Source organism: Scleropages formosus, chromosome 3, assembly GCF_900964775.1.
Source record: "Scleropages formosus chromosome 3, fSclFor1.1, whole genome shotgun sequence".
NCBI lineage: Eukaryota > Metazoa > Chordata > Actinopteri > Osteoglossiformes > Osteoglossidae > Scleropages > Scleropages formosus.
The window spans coordinates 1,843,836-1,861,599 of record NC_041808.1 but is presented as its reverse complement, the minus strand read 5'-3'; the positions used below and the strand labels follow the sequence as shown (position 1 = coordinate 1,861,599).

Below are 17,764 nucleotides of genomic sequence, written 5' to 3'. Positions count from 1 at the left end.
TATGCATTTACTGGCATATTTTTATTTACTTTAATATAGTTGTTTGCCAGCTACAAAAGATGCACTTTCTCGTTCAATCCTTCACTAAAAAGACAAATTGATTAGTTTTACACTGAATATGGAATATTTAACAGCCAAAGTTCACCTTCTGCTTTCACATTTCAATAACTTGTTAAAAGTTGGGAAAGATTTCACAAACACCTGTGAAAAGTGTTTCCTCACTGACACTGTACCTCCACCAGGTGAATTACAACTAAGACTCATCTGATTTGTAAGACATGTCCAGAAGATGACATGGTGTCCAACATGGTCTCAGCATCGTCCTTTTGTCTCCTGTTTCTTGTATGCTGGAGATATCATTCAAAGTAAAATTTTCAAACGGACAATGCAATAAATCAATTTAAAAAAGAAAAAGACAAAAAATATAATCATTTATACAGAAAGGTACAAAGTGTTGAAGTCCAACTTTGATTTGATCGTTAATTATAATATAATTGTTACTCACACTCAATTTTTTTTTTTTGTTTTTTTTATTAAACCAACAAATGCCTTTTTCCAAAGTGATTTACAAAGTTAACTACATTTATTCACTCATTTATACATCTGGGTAATTTTACTGTATCAGTTCAGGGTAAGTGACGGTACTACAGCAGGAGGTGGGATTCAAACTGGAACCCTCTAAAAGTGGTGGTTCGAACCACTACACCACCTACTGCCCCACAGCACAAAGCGCAGCTGCACACGGTGCGATATACGAAGCTCTGACCAATAACCTGTGTGATCTGATGCTCAGCACTAATACATCAATTTTACAGCACAGCACAGACAGACTGACTGACGGTGGAGTTCAAGTGCAGAGGCGGTGTCGCGAAAACTGCCAGATGGATAAATGCAGAAAATAAGATAGACAGAAGATAAATGCTGGAAAAAAAAAAAAAGTGTGAAAAATGTGTGAAAAACAGTGCAGTAGAGATGCTGATTGCAAGTGAAATCACAACCACAGGTTGACAAACAGGCGGAAAGGAACATCGTAGAAAAAAGGTTGACGGATGCTCTGGAAGAAACTAAACACGCATTCTTTCGTCAGACATGTTTCTCCAAAGCAGCTTATTACACTGATGTACCCATTTATTGCCTGATCACACGTCCTACAGAAAAAGGGAGAATCTGAGCCCAAGTTCAAAGACAGCAGCTCTAACCACTGTGCCCCCTGCTGCTCGTAACAGAATGCTGCAAAAACAAACTGGAAACAAATACTTTTCCACAGATCTTCACATCTCTACAGGGAACCCTCTGAAAATTCTGGAACGATTTTAATACTAGCTTTTCAATTATAATGCAATTAAATAGTGAATTATACTGAGCTGAGTGTTGTAACCCTGCCATTCAACCTCTATATGCTACTATATATTATTTATCTACATGTTCACATAATTACTTCATCTATCCTGCTGCTATGGAGGCCTGCAGTGACACCTAAAATTAATTTTCATTCCTTTGCTGAGGGCACAGAAATGTATTTATCGATCTGACAAAATGACTGTACAGCCCAGCACATTTTTAAAGAAAAGTATGAACAAAATCCATCGTCAGTGTAAAAATAGAGACGTCCTGCTGCGGAGGAAATGGAATAAGGGTTTTACCAGCTGAACAGCTGCAGTTCCACTGTGCAGAATCCTCTATAACTGGTGCCATTTAGAAGCAGCACCCAGCTTTTCGGAGATGTGAAGTGCATCAGGACGCATTTCCTGCAGACCAGGAATACAATACTGCAAAATCGTGGTATTTACCACAGTAAATGGTCACATTCAAAGGGTCTGAAAATGTCTCGTCATACTCCAGCAAATTCCGTCCGCTTCAGTCTATAAAACTGCACAAAACCACACATTATTTCTCAGCAGGCAGTGGCCCCCAATAAAGTTTAATGAAATTCTACAAAAGTTTTGTCAACTTTAAAAGCTCTGAATTGTCTGATCTGTATTTAATAGAAATAGTTATCATACTCTTCATCGCAGGCTCATTCATATGAAGAGCATCTCGAGTCCCCTTTTGTATTTTATAAAGTCCACATTAACTAACTTCCAACATGCTCACACGCCCCACCCTGCCTGTTTTAAATGACACATAAAACCATTACAGCATCCATTGGCAAAATGAAAAATACAACACGCGCTTGACATTCTCCGCATTTTGATCGTTTTATTGTCAACCTTCATGTCTTTGTGTGGAACAACAGCCACTTCAAAAGTTACTTGATTTTGAATTGTTTACGCACTCTTGACATTTCGCGTGGGGAAATGAACGTGTATTAAATTAAAATCAAAACCATCGACTAGATTCCTTGGCCCACTCCGTCTTGTAGCGGTGAGTCATTTCACCAATGACACCTCCACAAATTTCTGTGGCCTCGACAGGAAGTCGCTGCACAATCGGCCGCACTCTCGCTTTTTCTGCCCATGGCGGCTCCATCCTTGTGCGTCTCATTTGCATAAAGTTTAGGGCTTCGACTTCCTGCGAAATGAGCAGTGGGACTTTCCAACCTCAACATAACATGACATTTCCAGATCTAGGTTACCAAAGAGCCAGGGCACTACCCCCAGACCCCAAGAGAGGACAATCCCAAAGGGATTTCAAAAGTCATTTTTTCCTCTTCCTCCTCATTTATCTCACATACAAGTTAAATTTCACTTACAAATTTTCTTTAGCTCCAAGGAAATCCATACATTAACATTTAGTTATAAAACAAATATGAGACCTATATAGTAAGACAGCAGAAAGTTTGATCAATTAGTAAACTGAGATTAGTGATTCTTATGAACATAATACTTGTTTTGAACAAACAGAGCAAGGCAGTGACATGAGTAAATACTTTTTCTCCTTTTTTTATTTAATAGGGCAGCAGGTGGCATAGTGGTTAGATCCAGCACCATGTGCTTCAAAGACCCAGGTTCAAATTCCAGCTCCTCCTGTAGTACCTAACATGAACTGATACAGTAAAAAAGTATTACTGAGCTGTATAAAAAAGTAAACCAGTGTAAGGAGATCAACACCCAGTTGCTTTGCAGAAAAATTATTTCAGATGAAGAAACTGAAATTATCAGTGGAATTTTCAAATCCAAAAGGCCATCTTGTTTGAAAAAATACTTTTTAAACTTCTTGTACGCCACTGCTTGGAGAACATACCCAATAAGCACTGCATTACAATCTAAACTAATAGCATTTTTAGCTTTCTTTGTAACCTTAGCACATGAAGGTCATGAATTAAGGAGCCCAAGATTCTTCTGCTGACATTCACCATTCCTTCTTCAAAAAGCCACAGAAACCAACAGCAGATATGGAGATAGAAGAGAGAAATAACATATTCAGGGCCACTATTCAACCCAAGAGTTTATTCATTTCTTGGTTCAACTCCTGGGAGAAACTCTTTTTTTCACCATTTCTGAAGGATTAAATGTGACAGGTATGAATGATGAATCATGTCCAGCACAAAACAATATTTAAGGCGTGGGCAATAAAGTCCCAGCTCACTTCTCCAGTCACCCCAATAAACTGAGGAATGCTGGTCACTCCTCCTGGGGTGTTAAGTGGCGTTTGAAAGCCCTCCGCTCGTACACACTGCATGTTTCCAATATGGGATTCACACAAAAATAACTACTGCGTTTACAGATCTATCACACTTTGGGGCAACTTCTAAGGCAGATACTACATAACGCAGAGTGCAGCTGAAGCAACGCCAACAGGAGAAAGACTTAAAAGCTCTCAGGGTGCAGAGATGAAACCTTTCAAGTGCACTGCAGTAAACACCATCAGAGCTGTGCAAGCTGTATAGATACAAGCTGTGCAGTACATGCATTTATCTGACACTTTTCCACAAAGCCACTTCCAATTACTTACCCATTTATGCAGCCGTGCTATTTTACAGGAAATATTCAGACTAAGTACCTTGCTCAGCGATAGTACAGCACTAGGTGAGATTTGAACCAGCAACCTTCAGATCCAAAGATGGAAGCTGAAACCACTATATTAGGTTATTAATATTAATATATTAGCTCACCCATTTATTTTATAAAAGATATATACACATACAGGTATGCGCCACGTAACAACGGGGTTATGTTCTGAGAAATCAGTCGCAGTTCGACTTCGTCGTTGAGCAAACACCATGGAGTGTACAGTACTGTCTTACATTACGGAACTTTAAGTAGGACGAGTACACTCTAAAATAAAAAACTACTGTACAGTAAATACATAAACCAGTAACAGTTATGTATTATGTACTATACATAAATCGTATATACTTTCATATGTCTGGCAGCGCAGTTGGTTTGTTTACAATACACGCTTAAAACATGTGAGCGATGCATCGCGTTACGACCCATACGACGGCTACGACGTCGCTCTTCGACCAGAATTTTTCAGTCCGTTATATTTTTATAGGACCACCGCTGAATATTGTGGTCTGTTGCTGCCCGAAACATCATAAAGCAGGGCATACCTGTATACATATACATGTGAATACTTTTTTCCAGGTTCCCCTCAATGTGCTGATCAATAACAAAAAAAAGCACCTTAACAGATTTCACAACCACTTTGAAGACCCACACTTGAGAGAGGAACTAATGAACAATCATGCAACAGCTGGAAAATCTGACCCTTCCACCTCCTACACTTTGCTGTTTGCATCTACATTTATGCATTTAGCTGAAGCTGTTCTCCAAAGTGACTTTCAATGTTACACGTCTGAACTGCTTGTCCCATACGGGATCGCGGGGAGCTGGAGCTGGAGCCGAAGGGGACATACCCAGGACGGGAGGCCAGTCCATCGCAAGGCACCCCAAGCGGGACTTGAACCCCAGACCCACCGGAGATCAGGAAAAGGTCCAACCCACTGCGCCACCGTGCCCCCCACTTTCAATGTTAGCTACTTACAATTATTTACCCATTTATACAGCTGGGTAATTTTACTGGAGCAATTTAGGGTAAGTACTTTGCTCAAGGGTACTACAACTGGAGATGGGATTTTAACCAGTGATCTTTGGTTCCACAGGCAGCAGCTCTAAACACTATGGTATTAGCTGCCCCCATCTATAGCACTTTGCAACAAATTTAAAAGTTCATGCTGTGGAAAAATTAGCATTTTGGTGGAAAATCTACATGAGCGTGAAAAATATAATTAATATTTCTTGCGTTTGACACCTTGTCCCCCACGCTGCTACCAGCTGCACACACTCCAGCTCTCCTGAAGCCTGAAGGTGCAGAGACAGTCCTGCCATTACACCCTCCCATATTTCTGTTTAAGTGTTCAATGGATTTCAACTGGCTTAAAGCTGACCGATAGCATCGCGTACACGGCAGAGAACCAGATGCTGGAAGGAAAGATCTGGGTGGAAATTCTGTGAGCACCTGGAAGAAAAGCACAACAAAGATCTAATACAAGCAACACTGCAATAAAACACCTTCAATATTTCAGAAAAACACTTTCACAACTGTGAACTCTCCTCTCTGTCGCCACACTTCCGTCACCGATCCACCACACCTGTTTCAACCTTCAGTCTTTCCCCACGCAAGGGACCACCGCCATGTAAAAGTAAAATGAAAACCACGTCAAATCAGCCTTTGATTTATATATGGATCACCCTCACATAGCTCAAATAATTGGGGTAGAAAGTCTGGTTATTGATTAGTCATTTCAATGTTCCAGAGATATGACTTGTTTAATCATTTTCACAATTAAACATTTTATTTATGTAAGATTAATAAAAGGTTTCAGCGAATTTTAATTAAAAAAACCTGAAAAACTGTGCTTCATTTCACCCACTATCACACTATGAGAGAAGAAAATGACCGATCTTAGAGCGGCAGGAGGCTGCTGCAAAGAATATGACGATTCCTTCTCTGCACTCCAACTACATTTTTATGTTATGTATTGGGAGGTGTACGCTTGAGAAACACCATTTAAGTCTTTTAACAACTTGTGCTTCATTTCACCAAATAATCAAGTCGTCCCCCCCCCCCTTTTTTTATATTCTAGAAAACATATTAGAGCGATTATGCTGTTATGCACTACAGTGTCTGGTCATCGCAGTATCCAACCAAGGTGCAGTCATGTGCACATGACTTGTAGTCACAGTTGTTACAGTACTTATGACGAATAATTATGAGCCACACCATTAAACACCTGGCACAGCAAGCCAGCACTATGCTCCCTGAAGCAGTGAGGGTATCACAGAAGCCTCGACCGTAGTCGGCTCCTGACCTGCACAGCCGTTCACCGCTTCGCCTCCTCCGCATCCTGCCTGTGGTACTCCACCACATACAGGTTCTTGTCGATGGCACTTGGGATGGGTGTGATCTCAGCTCCTAGCTTCTCCTCGATGGCCTTCAGGTTGAAGCGATGATCATAGGTTATCAGGTTGATCGCCGGGCCCAAACGTCCGAATCGCCCGAGAAGAGAACGTGCAGCGTGTTTGGCCGAGGGAGGTTTTCACAAAGCCCTTCGGTGTTCAGCACACACTTTTTTAAAAAAAAAAAAAAACACACCTGCACTTATGCCATTTTCTTTAAGAACTGCAACTCTTACAGTAAAAGAAGTGTAACACGATATGGGTCCATACACGTTGCTGTTCTACAGCACTATGACCACAGTAAGTTGGAATTAGACTGAGAGCATTCATACAGCCCATTTGATATCATTTGTGCAGAGGAAAAAAAAGTTCCCCTGAAAAGGGCAACTGCAACATAATCGCCGTGACACCCACAGAAGGACTATTTCAGCTATGTGGCCAGAATGACAAGGTCATGTTTATGAAACCACTCTGGCCCCAACTTTCTGAACTTCTGTTAAGTTTTTCCCAGACCTAAACACTTTGAGAAACAAATGAGCTCTGGGTCCCAACAGTACTGCCAAACACAGCGGGCCTCTGCTTCTCACCAGATCTGTCGATACAGGGAAGGCATGTTTCTGCCAGCTTGAGGAAATCCAAGTTAATCACAACATTCACAGCCTGGATGTCAATTCCTCTAGTGAAGAGGTCTGTAGACAAATGAGAGAGGACATGTCCAGTTGGTTATGGCTCACCGGTAACCATCACATCAACACAGGAAACAGCTATTCAGAGTATCGAAAAAGCTACCAATGGGGAGAACACAGACATTTCCAGCTATTTCAGCTGACAACGGCACACTAAGGAACATTTTAAATTCAGAAGTAGAGACAAGATTCCTGCACAGGCCATTTCTGAAATCATGGAACATGCGGTTATTGTGCTCCTGTGAACCAGGAACAAGCAGAAATTACTTGACCAGCAAACTGGAGACATGTCTACAAATCGGTGTGAGCAAGGCCTCTAAAACACTTCCGTTCTATTCGCAATTGACTGTCCTGGAATGGCACACCCTTTCACAGCTTGACTGAAAAACCAAGTTCATGAAAAATAGCTGTTAGCTGAAAGTTTTAAAGGCATCACTAGACAGACTGCAGGGTTTAAATTCATTCTTCCTTTCCACTTATAAGAAGAAGGCAGATGATCAAGGGTTTCAACTCTGGTGCTGCTGATCTCCTATATACTCGATACTGGATGTTGCTGGAGCTCAACTCCTTATGCTCAATTTACCTGTTGACTCAAGGCTTAGCTATAATTTTACAGGCTCAAACCCATCTATAGCTGGTTTTTTGGACAAAATAAATTACATCTAAGGCTACAACGCAATATGCAGTAGGTACGTGCTACCTTTACTGAAGAGAAAAGCCATAAACATTCATACTCAACATCTCAATTTCAAGAAAGAGAGGGAAAAAAAAAAAAAAATTGTACCTTTACAATACCCATGACATGAATTCTCCACCTAAGAATCAGTCGATCATTACTGAAGCTACAGCTGTACTATACAAAACAGCACTTGACCTAGACTACCAAGGATTTACCAAATAAGTATTTAAAACAACACCCATTACTTTATTATCCATGGAAAAAAGAAGACTATTTCTCTGTCAGCGCGTACACACCCCGGGGCCTGACCTGTTTCATCTTAGCATGAATATAGAAGCATTAGCATCCAAGCTGGGAGATCTTCCTGACTAGCAGCTCCACATGCTGGGACAAGATCGGAAGATCATAGACTGGTTAATCTGCAGCTGGGATGACAAAACAAAGGTTCAATTGGTGAGCTGTTCTGCTACAGCGCACACAACATTGGTTACACATCACATCCCCCAGAGCCCTTCATAGCCCTTACTGTACATTACCCAATCAAGCATGCATGTTTTTAAAACTGCTGTGCAAAGGAAACCTTGTCAGTGTTTTCAATTCTTTAATTCACAAACAAAATACAGGAAAAAAAAAAATAAAAAATTTTTCCACAGCATTATGTTCTCCCCCCATTGCAGCCATCTGTTTTGGCATCTTTTCCACATTAAATTTCAACCCATCTTTGTCTCAGTTCTACTACACGAACAGGACCCGAGAAAGAAAAGTAACGCTATTATGTAATTTCCTCGGTTTGGAAGACAACAAAATGTGCAGTCAAAGGTGTGAAAAAACAGTGATTGCCCCTTCAATTAATAACCGTTTGCAACACTTTTATCTGCAATGACTGTAGCTAAACGCTTCTTGTAACTTTATCTAGTTGCCACATCGCTGTGGAGGATTTCTGGCCACCTCCTACGTTCACATCTATTCATCCAGCAGATGCTTTTCTCCAAAGTGACGTCTAACTCAAGAGTAAACAAAACTACATTTCACATCATAGATCTTTACATATAGACACATGACTGTCGATTGTCCAGCATCACCATTTTTACTAGTGTAAACTACACCAGTCACTGCAAACACAGCTGACCGGAAACAGAGGTGATTGTAACTAACTGTGTGATGACAGTTTACGCAACAGTTCATAGATGAGGAGACAAGTGGGTTCACAAAAGATGTGTTTTCAGAGTTCAAGCACTACTGCCATGCTGCAGACTCACCCTGGAGAGGAGATTGTTAAGACAGTGGACCTTCTGCCTCTCAATCACATAGGCATAGCACTATGTAAAGCCCTTCAGTGGGAGGTCCTCCATCAGGCTCACTTGAAAGGGCTTCTGCAGATGAGCGCTCTACCGGAAAGATCACTGGGACTCGTTCAAACAAGCAGACACACAAGTCCATCACACCTGCCACAACCGCTGGAATACATCCCCCAATTCAACCAGCAATAGAACATCTATAATCTTATTTGTCAACTTCCAGCCTTTTCCAACAGCTGTTTGTGAAATGCACCACTGGACATTTTCTCATCTATCCATTTCCAGTAATTGATCATGCAAGACAATCTAAGCCCGTCCTAGAGGGACACGCTTTAACAGTGGACTGACCATTTTGGGTCACAAAACCACTTACCGAGAACTTCTGCACGCTGAGTGGGAAGGTGGCAGAGTAAAGCATGATCTGCCTGTCAGTGGGTAAGGTGCTGAGGATTTCCTGTACCATCTGCACTAAATCCTGCAACAACAGCGTATGTGCCTGTCTGGAGAGAGAGCAAAAAATACCGTGTTTAGTAGTCTCTTATACAATTAACTAAAATGGCCATAATTTAAATTTTTGGCTACATTTACTAAGCACATAATACCGATAAGCTCGAAACAGCAGCTGCTATGCACAGAGATCTTAATCACCTCATCGAATACAATCATCTTCACTTGGTCAGCTTTGGCCACTCCCTTCTTGATGAGATCCAGTATCTTTCCAGGCACGGCGATGAGGACGTGCACTGAAGCGTGAGAGGAACAAAGCAATCATTTCGTTGGACTTCTACAACGTTAATGATCCCCCCCCCTTTCGCAGCCATAACCTTTACGCTGACTATGTATTTGCTGAGCTGGATGCAGATCTGACTCACCTGAAGGGCCAGTTCTCCGGTTGGCACAATGACTACAGCTGTTGGAAAGCAAAAGGAAGGAAACCAAAGAAAATACAACTGTATTTTGAAAATAACCCAGGCGTTACATAACAAACATGTTCAGCTCATGTGAACAACAGGAAAAGTGGTCCCCAACAGAGCCGCAGTCAGAAAATTGCACCATGAAGGGGGGGGGGATCGACAGGGTATGTAGGATTTAGCTCCAGTCATGAAGGAATCGGTTCCAACACTGGGTCAGAGGGGCACAAGTGATGGCACTTGAACAGTATCCGTTTTAAGACAAGAGGCTGCAGTAAACCGTTTCGAGACAGCAGCACCGACCTGGATGGGGGAGGGCTTCTCCGACCCCATCTCAAAGATACCCATCAGCAGCTCCCACTTCAGGCTGTAATCCTCAGATTCACTGCCGCTAATGGTTGTCACATCCTGCAAGTTTCAATTAGCAGACACTTTTCAAGCGACTTACAATGGATACCACGTTTAATCAGCCCACACACCTCATTCACCGCGGTGATTTACACAGTGCCTCACAAGTTGTGTCCCACTGACTTTAAATACTGTATATGAAAAAATCCTTTTTGAACCTTATAGAATGTGGGGGATTTACAACATCAGCATTAATTCCCTATTTACAGTGTAGCTCCAACCTCGCTGATCTTCCCCCCTCTGCCCCTCCATGTGGCGAGTGTGCAAAATTTAATAAATATTCATAACTTAATATGAGATATTTAAAGAGCACTTCCGGTTTCGTAGCTGACTACTCTTGTAACCCTGGTCCAGGTTCATCCATAGCGTGTGAGTGACAGAGAGAGTGTGTTCCACTGATGCATGCCATGGTGGATGTGTAAGTAGGGTATCTAGGACAGGCCTCCTCAAGTAAGAGACACACAGTGCGTGCGATGTTAACTTAGTTATTTTTATGAGCCAAATATTCCAGTAATATCACTGGTAAGAAGTGAGGCTAAAACCTCAGTGAGACTATAATAATCACCAAAACAAAAACTGTTACAAACATTTGCACATCGTCAGTCCAAACTGCGAGGCAGCCGAGTCGAGTCGCAACAACGACAAACTAACTAATTAAATGAGAACATAACCAGGTGTTTCATTCAGGAGCCGCAACAGCAAAAATTAACCAGAAACAAAAACCGGGTGTTTCAAACGAACTTCACTAGTTTGTGAAAATCAGGGGAAACGAACAACATATTTCTAACGAAGTGAAAAAAGACGGTACAGCTTCTATTTATGAAAGTGCCGCACAACTTGTACTGGTTGGCCGACCAGGCGTTCTTCCTGGTTTAGCTCCGCCTCTTCCGGTAAGCTGACACGTCAATCATTAATCAACCTCAATAAACGTCCTTTAAATAGATATTTTCATACAAGAACTATTTTCTTTGTGGTCCGATATGCATTGTTGTTAGCGAAGTATTAATAATGATGAGTGTCTTGTGACTTTTTGCATTTATAACTGTTATTACTTATGAACTTGCGTTTTGCGTTATGTATACAGATGTTTAAGTTTGTTTATTATTGCCTATCATCAATCATGGTTCAAATTTTTCAGTTATGCCATGCCATTGCTGAGAAGGTTCCAAGGAAATCATGAATAGTTTTAGGATTTTTTTCGTTTTCTTAACTGTATCAATTAAACATACGTCATAAATGCATAGCCTACAGCACATTTGAACATATATTTAGCGGACGCAAAACTACTTCTAATCATCATGTCGAGATATTTATAAACGTACTTCCCCATTCAGTTGTTTTTTTGTTTTGTTTTTACTGGAGCAATTCAGGGTAAGCACATTACTCAAGGGTATTTACAGCCGAAAGCGGGACTCGAACCTGCTACCTGGTCCAAAGCAAGGCAGTAGCGCTAATGTCCGAAAGTGTTATAATATTATGCACAGTCCATGTCCCCACTATTATTAAATTAAATTATATTATATTATATTGGTGGGGACATGGACTGTGCTTAACTGTAAATAGCTGTACAAGCGCACAACTCTTGAGTCTGAGGGGGTCGGGTCTGAACATCTGCACGTTCATTTCCGCAGCTGGCCTGATGTGCGGGCCGAGAAGCCCGCTCGTCTTTAGGAAGACGCAATGAAACGCATTTGACTCCTCGGACCGAGAAGAATATTTCTAGACTTCTAATAAATAAATGTTCAATAATTGACACTTTATAAAAATTGCAAGTATTAATTACTGCCGCGCGTCTTCATTTGCCTCAGCGGAGCCCAAGCTGCGCTCACAATACGGAAAGTTAGAATAACTCAATAATAAACTCTACAGAGAAAAAAAAAACAAGTGTTGTGCAGACTGAGTCAAGTCAAGGCATACGTGTGTCAGGTGGAGGGGGGCATTCTCCCGAAGCCCCACAGTCTAACCCCCCGTCCCCCCAGTATTTATGTCCATAAGCACACTGGGTATTATTTCTAATATTTCTGAACCCCCGCGATAGCTGACGAGTCACCCCACACCTCAGTCAATAAGTGAACCGCTGTAACAGAGGCTATGACTTCATAAAGCGATACACTTTTATGGCGGTGACGGTGAGTGATGTCATGTCGGTAATATAGAGTCCGCCTATTTGCATAACGCTCAGCGGCGGAGTCCAGGGCTGGCTGCGTAAGAGCGCGCGCTCCTCCTCTGCCCTCCGGTCGCATCGGCGGGTTTCTCCTCACTTTCTGCAACATGAAGGTGAGTTATTGCCCTTTGCCTTTGTCGTCGTGCTGATCACAAATGTGTGAGGCTCTCGAGAGCCGCGGGGTGATGCGCGCGTCCAGTACCGAGGCGCTACTGAGGAAAAGCTCCTTGGCTTGTTGCTCGCCGGACGCGTCGCCCGTGGCTCCATGGCATCACCCAGCCAAGGCAGGGCGCAAAGTTTGTGGACACCTAGAAGCGAGCACAGAAACAGCACGTAACAGATTAGTCATTGGGGGAGGTTTTGTTTGTGGTTCGCAGTCTGAAGGTTTTCGATTCGAATCCCTTCTGTTGTCCTGGCACCCGATAAAAGGGACTTTACTGGGTTTCCTACAGTGAGAAAACACTTGGTGTACAAATAGGGGAGTCACAAGGTCAGTTGTGCATCTTCTAAGTAACGGTTAGCGTCGTACAGCTTTCTTTGTCCGTGACAATTAGACACGCAGCAATTCATCATAAACACGGACAAATTGTGTAAAATTCGCGTGACACTTTCTTCCAGCGGTCACACAGCCCACCCTTCAACGCGAACAAGTGTACAAATCCATTAGTAACAGACTGGGTCGATGTCCTGTGGTAAATAATAAAGCATTTTCTTTCCTTGGTGTCTTTTCATTCCGGCTTTGTTGTTTTCTGTAATGTTTGGATCTGGTTCCGTGTTTTCTTCACGATCCTAGGCTAATTTGTTTGCTGCTTTTTTTCTCAATAAAGTCTGTTTTAAATAAAATAAAATAAATAAATAGAGAGTAAGTTTTCTCATTTTCAGTACTTTTGATAATGAAAATCCTCAGCCGAGGAAAATGTAAATTTTCTTACTGTAAATTTAAAGTAAGTAAAACCACCTTGGACTCTTATTAATAAGCCGCGAACTTGTTTCTGCGAATCACCACGGTTGCCGCACGTAGATTTTACATAGATACATAAATAAATCAGTATGGGGCTACAGAAAGCAGGGACGCGTCGCAATTTTATAGCTAACAAAAGAACTTTTGGCGCAAAGCTAAATCTGGAAGAGAAAAGTTAAAGAAAGCACGGGTTTAAACTTTACGGCAGTGCTCGCATCTCTCGGCCTTCTACCACTTACTGCAGCAGTAAAACAGAGTAAGTTAACACAGTACGCACACAACTGTAAATTCCACTTGAGTCTCATGTCTCAGAGTAGAGCAGAGTGAATGTGCGCGTGGGAGTGGAAAATCACCGTCTTCTCGTGTGATTATGTGCGGAAAATACCCTGATTTGTTGAACCGCATTTCATTTGGCCTGTCGCCGGAGTGTTAGCATTTTCTTTAATAATTATTATTACCATCCTATGATTTATGGTTTACGATACCATGATTTATTATTATGCTTTACTTTTTTCTTTTTCACTGTAAAAATCACGCTGAGCTGCGCTTGAGTGAAGAAGATCGAAGTGAGTCTGTGCTGGTAGGAAGAAGAGCTCAGACAGGGTAAAACAGGGTGAAACGGCGTGAGCAGTATTATAAACTAAAGGCAAATGAGAGACGTTCACGTGCTCGCATCGATGATGGACCACCTGCTCAGCGCTGCAATAACTTTCACAATTTATTGTGACTTTTTGTTGAGAAAGTCAAAGATGCTCGACATTCTCGGGCTCTAAAACTAAATTAACTGACAGTCACGTTTTTAAAAAAATGTGATTGAATGACGTCAGATTTTAAAATGTATCTTTAATTTGCGCATCAGCTACACATTTAAGTGATTTCAGCGGTAAAAAGTTGCTTAATAATTAATGTCATTTAACTTTCAGCTCTTGCATCATATCTTGGTAGATGCAGTCAGTTTGTATATATCTGTATATACATAAAAATACATGTAAATGTTATATGTATGTGTGTATACATATATGTGTATATACACACACACATAAATTGAAAGATTTATCTGTTATATAACTGGGGGCGCAGTGGGTTTGACTGGGTCCTGCTCTCTGGTGGGTCTGGGGTTTGAGTCCCACTTGGGGTGCCCCGAGACGGACTGGCGTCCTGGGTGTGTCCCCTCCCCCTCCAGCCTTACGCCCTGTGTTGCCGGGTTCGGCTCCGGTTCACTGCAGTCCTGCTTGGGACAAGCGGTTTCAGACACTCTGTGTGTTATATATACACATAATATACATACATATGTCTGTGTGCTACACAATGGTTTTAATTGTAAATGTATATTTCATATATCTGTATGTGTCACGCCCTGCACCTCGGCAATGAGGACCACCTGCGGCTGATCAGGGTCCGGGCGCATTAAAGGACAGCCCAGAGCGCAGGAAGATGCAGAACCACGTTCAGCCTTACTCTTCGCTTACGCTTCTCTGGTTGTTTTGCTTATCTCTTTCCTGACCTCCCTGTCCTTGTTCCTGGTCCCCGACCCTCCTTCTCCTGACTCTTCTCACCCTCTTTGTATCCCTCGACCCATCGCCTGACCTTCGACTCGTGGTTTTCGGATTCTCCTCGTAACGACGTCTGCAACTCGGTGACCTTCGCTAGTTTCTCGACAACGACTCTCGGATCATCCCCTATACGGTGCGCCTCTGTGCTGCACTTGGGTCCGATGGCTCATTTCCCGGTCGAAGACATGACAGTATGCATGTATGCACTAATGTACATTAACATTTCCTGAATTACCAGAAGCTTTTCTCCAAAGCAGCTGACAATGTTAAGGAATTTACAGTGATTTGCTTATTTATACATATGAAGAAATTTTTACTCTGTTATTCCATAAATCATATATATATAAATACAGTATGTGTGTGTGTGTGTTTATGTGTGTTTACATGCACAACAGAAAAAAATAAACTAGAATGACTTTGCACTTTATATTCTTGTCCTTTTGTTTTGGAACAGTTTTCCGAAGAGCTCCTGAATGACTTCTTCTCACTGAGTAACTACTCTTACAGCGACATCTGGAATGCGTCCTTACCTTCTGACTACTGCGACAGGATAGAAAACATGAAGCTGTACGAGAAGTTGGTCCTGCCGGTTCTCTACACGCTCGTGCTCCTGCTGGGCCTCACCGGCAACGGTCTCATGCTGGCTGTGCTGCTGAGCCGCCAGAAGAGCCTGCGCGTCACTGAGATCTACCTGACGCACCTGGCTGTGGCGGACCTCATGTTCCTCTCCACCTTCCCCTTCTTGCTGGTGGAGAACTCAGTCGGCTGGGTATTTGGCGACGTCCTGTGCAAGGTGGTTGGCCTGCTGAACAACCTGAGCTGCCTCTGCGGCAGCATCCTGCTGGCTTGCATCAGCTTCGACCGCTACATGGCCATCGTGCATGCCGTGCGCAGCCTGAGGAGCCGCCGCGCCTGGGGCGTCCACCTCATCTGCATGGCCGCATGGGTGCTCTGCCTGGTCCTGGCTGCGCCCGACTTAGTGTTCCTGTCCGTGGGGTCCACTTTGAACAAGACGGCATACTCCTGCAACTTCTTCGGGTCCGACGACCATAGCAACAACTGGCTCATGACCAGGCGCATCATCATCCACCTATACTTCTTTGTGCCTCTGCTGGTCATGAGCTGCTGCTACTCGGCGGTGGTAGCAACGCTGTGCTACAGCCAGCGCAGCATGAAGAAGCAAGGCGCCATCCGCCTCTCCATGGTCATCACTCTCGTCTTCCTGCTCTGCTGGCTTCCCTACAACGTCGCCTTGCTGGTGGATAGTCTTTCCATATGGGAGGTCATCACGATGAGCTGCCAAGCTTGGAACGTCTTGGACCAGGTGTTGTCAGTGACCAAGAGCATCGGCTACATGCACAGCTGCCTGAACCCGCTCCTTTACGCCTTCCTGGGCGTGCAGTTCCGCCAGGACCTCCTGCGGCTGCTGTCGCGCTCAGGCTGTCTGGGAAAACAGTGGAGGAGAGAGAGAGTGAGCGCTGTGTCTGTATCTGGAGGAGCGCCCATCACCACTAGCAGCCTCATCTGAGCCCAGAGACAGAGCACCTGCTGTTGGCCATCTTGGGGGGGAAGCAGCGTCAGCATCCAGGTGGGGTACATCTGTCCCCATAGCTTCCCTTGTCAACGTTTTTTTGTGCAAACTGATCCCCATGATTTAAGAAATAGACTTAAACTTTAACCCCTTCCGTGGTTTTTCTAACAGCATTACCCTTGCACCTTGTTTCCGTCACCATAAATGTGTGTCATTGTTTTTGTGTGCTGTCACTCAGATGAACTTTCAAAATAAAATCTAAAAATCAGACCAGTCAGGAGGCAAACATGCAATGAAACGAATGTGCTTTAACTTTTCTTTGTTTTTAAACTGCAACATTCAAATCTATCTTTTTTAAAACTGACCAAAATAAGTTGGTCAACTGCTAGAAAAGAGAATCTCCCTGGTGTAGTTAATGGCAGTGTTGTTTTTGGGACGAACAATGAATAATAATGAAGCAGACCATTAAATGTTGGTCACAGTCCCACATGACAGGTAGAACTCTATAATATTTTACTGTATTAAACATATAAAAAGCGGAAAATTAAAAACCCAACATGGTTTTAACCTTACATACCTGGCACTGCTTCTTCAGAGCTGTGACCAACACAAATATACCACATTCCACGCAGCGGTTATACCTGGCTTACTCTTGTTTAACTTGTACATAATTGAATTTGATAGCTTTTTGGTTGTATCACTGTCTGTTGTGCTACACAAACACAAATGCATACCCACATCTGATGTTGCTACATGTGGGTAAGATAAAAACATTTTTAGGTCATCACAGGTCAAGTCAATTACTGTGGCACTTGAGACTTTTAAATGCGGACAGATAAGACATTCTGTCAAAATCTCACTTGGCTGTACTCCGAAAATACTGTATGTTTACAAGGTAGCCCTATATTTTGTATGCATGTTTTTTTTTCCCCCCGTTTTCCTCCTCATCCTCTATGGCATACTCAGTAAGAAGTCCAATCACAACTGACACATATTTTAAGCCTTGATTTAAAACACATTTATAGAGAGTGCTTATGAACAACTGGTAGCATAGTGGTTAGAACTACTTCCCTTTGACTCGGAGGATGCAGGTTTGAATCCCACCTTCAGTGGTAGTGTCTTTGAAAAAGGTGTTCACCCTAAATGGCTCTGGTTTTAAAAAAAAAAAAAAAAAAATGCTCTGCTGTGTAAATAGTTGTAAGTAGCTTGTCATTGCAAGTTGTTTTGAA

General features: G+C 42.6%; 1 protein-coding gene and 2 long non-coding RNA genes across 6 annotated transcripts; 1 reads left to right on the top strand and 2 right to left on the bottom strand.

Annotated features, from left to right (window-relative positions):
• Window positions 1-6,012: 6,012 nt before the first annotated feature.
• On the bottom strand, window positions 6,013-8,105 carry LOC108924686 (uncharacterized). Its single transcript, XR_001965325.2, has 3 exons — window positions 8,019-8,105; window positions 6,932-7,033; window positions 6,013-6,513 (listed from the first exon to the last, which is right to left on the bottom strand). It is a non-coding gene; the product is annotated as an uncharacterized LOC108924686 (long non-coding RNA).
• Window positions 8,106-8,974: 869 nt separating this feature from the next.
• On the bottom strand, window positions 8,975-11,305 carry LOC108924685 (uncharacterized). The gene is made up of 4 exons (XR_001965324.2): window positions 9,880-11,305; window positions 9,656-9,750; window positions 9,381-9,507; window positions 8,975-9,097 (listed from the first exon to the last, which is right to left on the bottom strand). It is a non-coding gene; the product is annotated as an uncharacterized LOC108924685 (long non-coding RNA).
• Window positions 11,306-11,864: 559 nt separating this feature from the next.
• cxcr5 (chemokine (C-X-C motif) receptor 5) lies at window positions 11,865-17,713 on the top strand. Of its 4 annotated transcripts, none has more exons than XM_029250010.1 (3): window positions 11,865-12,603; window positions 15,102-15,137; window positions 15,459-17,713. In XM_029250010.1, exons 1-3 carry the CDS (start codon window positions 12,598-12,600, stop codon window positions 16,530-16,532), a joined length of 1,116 nt encoding a protein of 371 aa, XP_029105843.1. In that variant the 5' UTR covers window positions 11,865-12,597; the 3' UTR covers window positions 16,533-17,713. The 4 variants fall into 4 exon arrangements, with proteins under 4 accessions (XP_029105843.1, XP_029105842.1, XP_029105844.1 ...); XM_029250009.1 differs by having other exon boundaries at window positions 15,102-15,203; XM_029250011.1 differs by lacking the exon at window positions 15,102-15,137.
• The last annotated feature ends 51 nt before the right edge of the window (window positions 17,714-17,764 follow it).

Bases quoted from the DNA above. Each gene is read 5' to 3' on its own strand.
- cxcr5 (XM_029250009.1), top strand. The intron at 15,204-15,458 runs GTATGCACTAAT...GTTTTGGAACAG, and splicing joins GAAGACATGACAGTATGCAT to TTTTCCGAAGAGCTCCTGAA.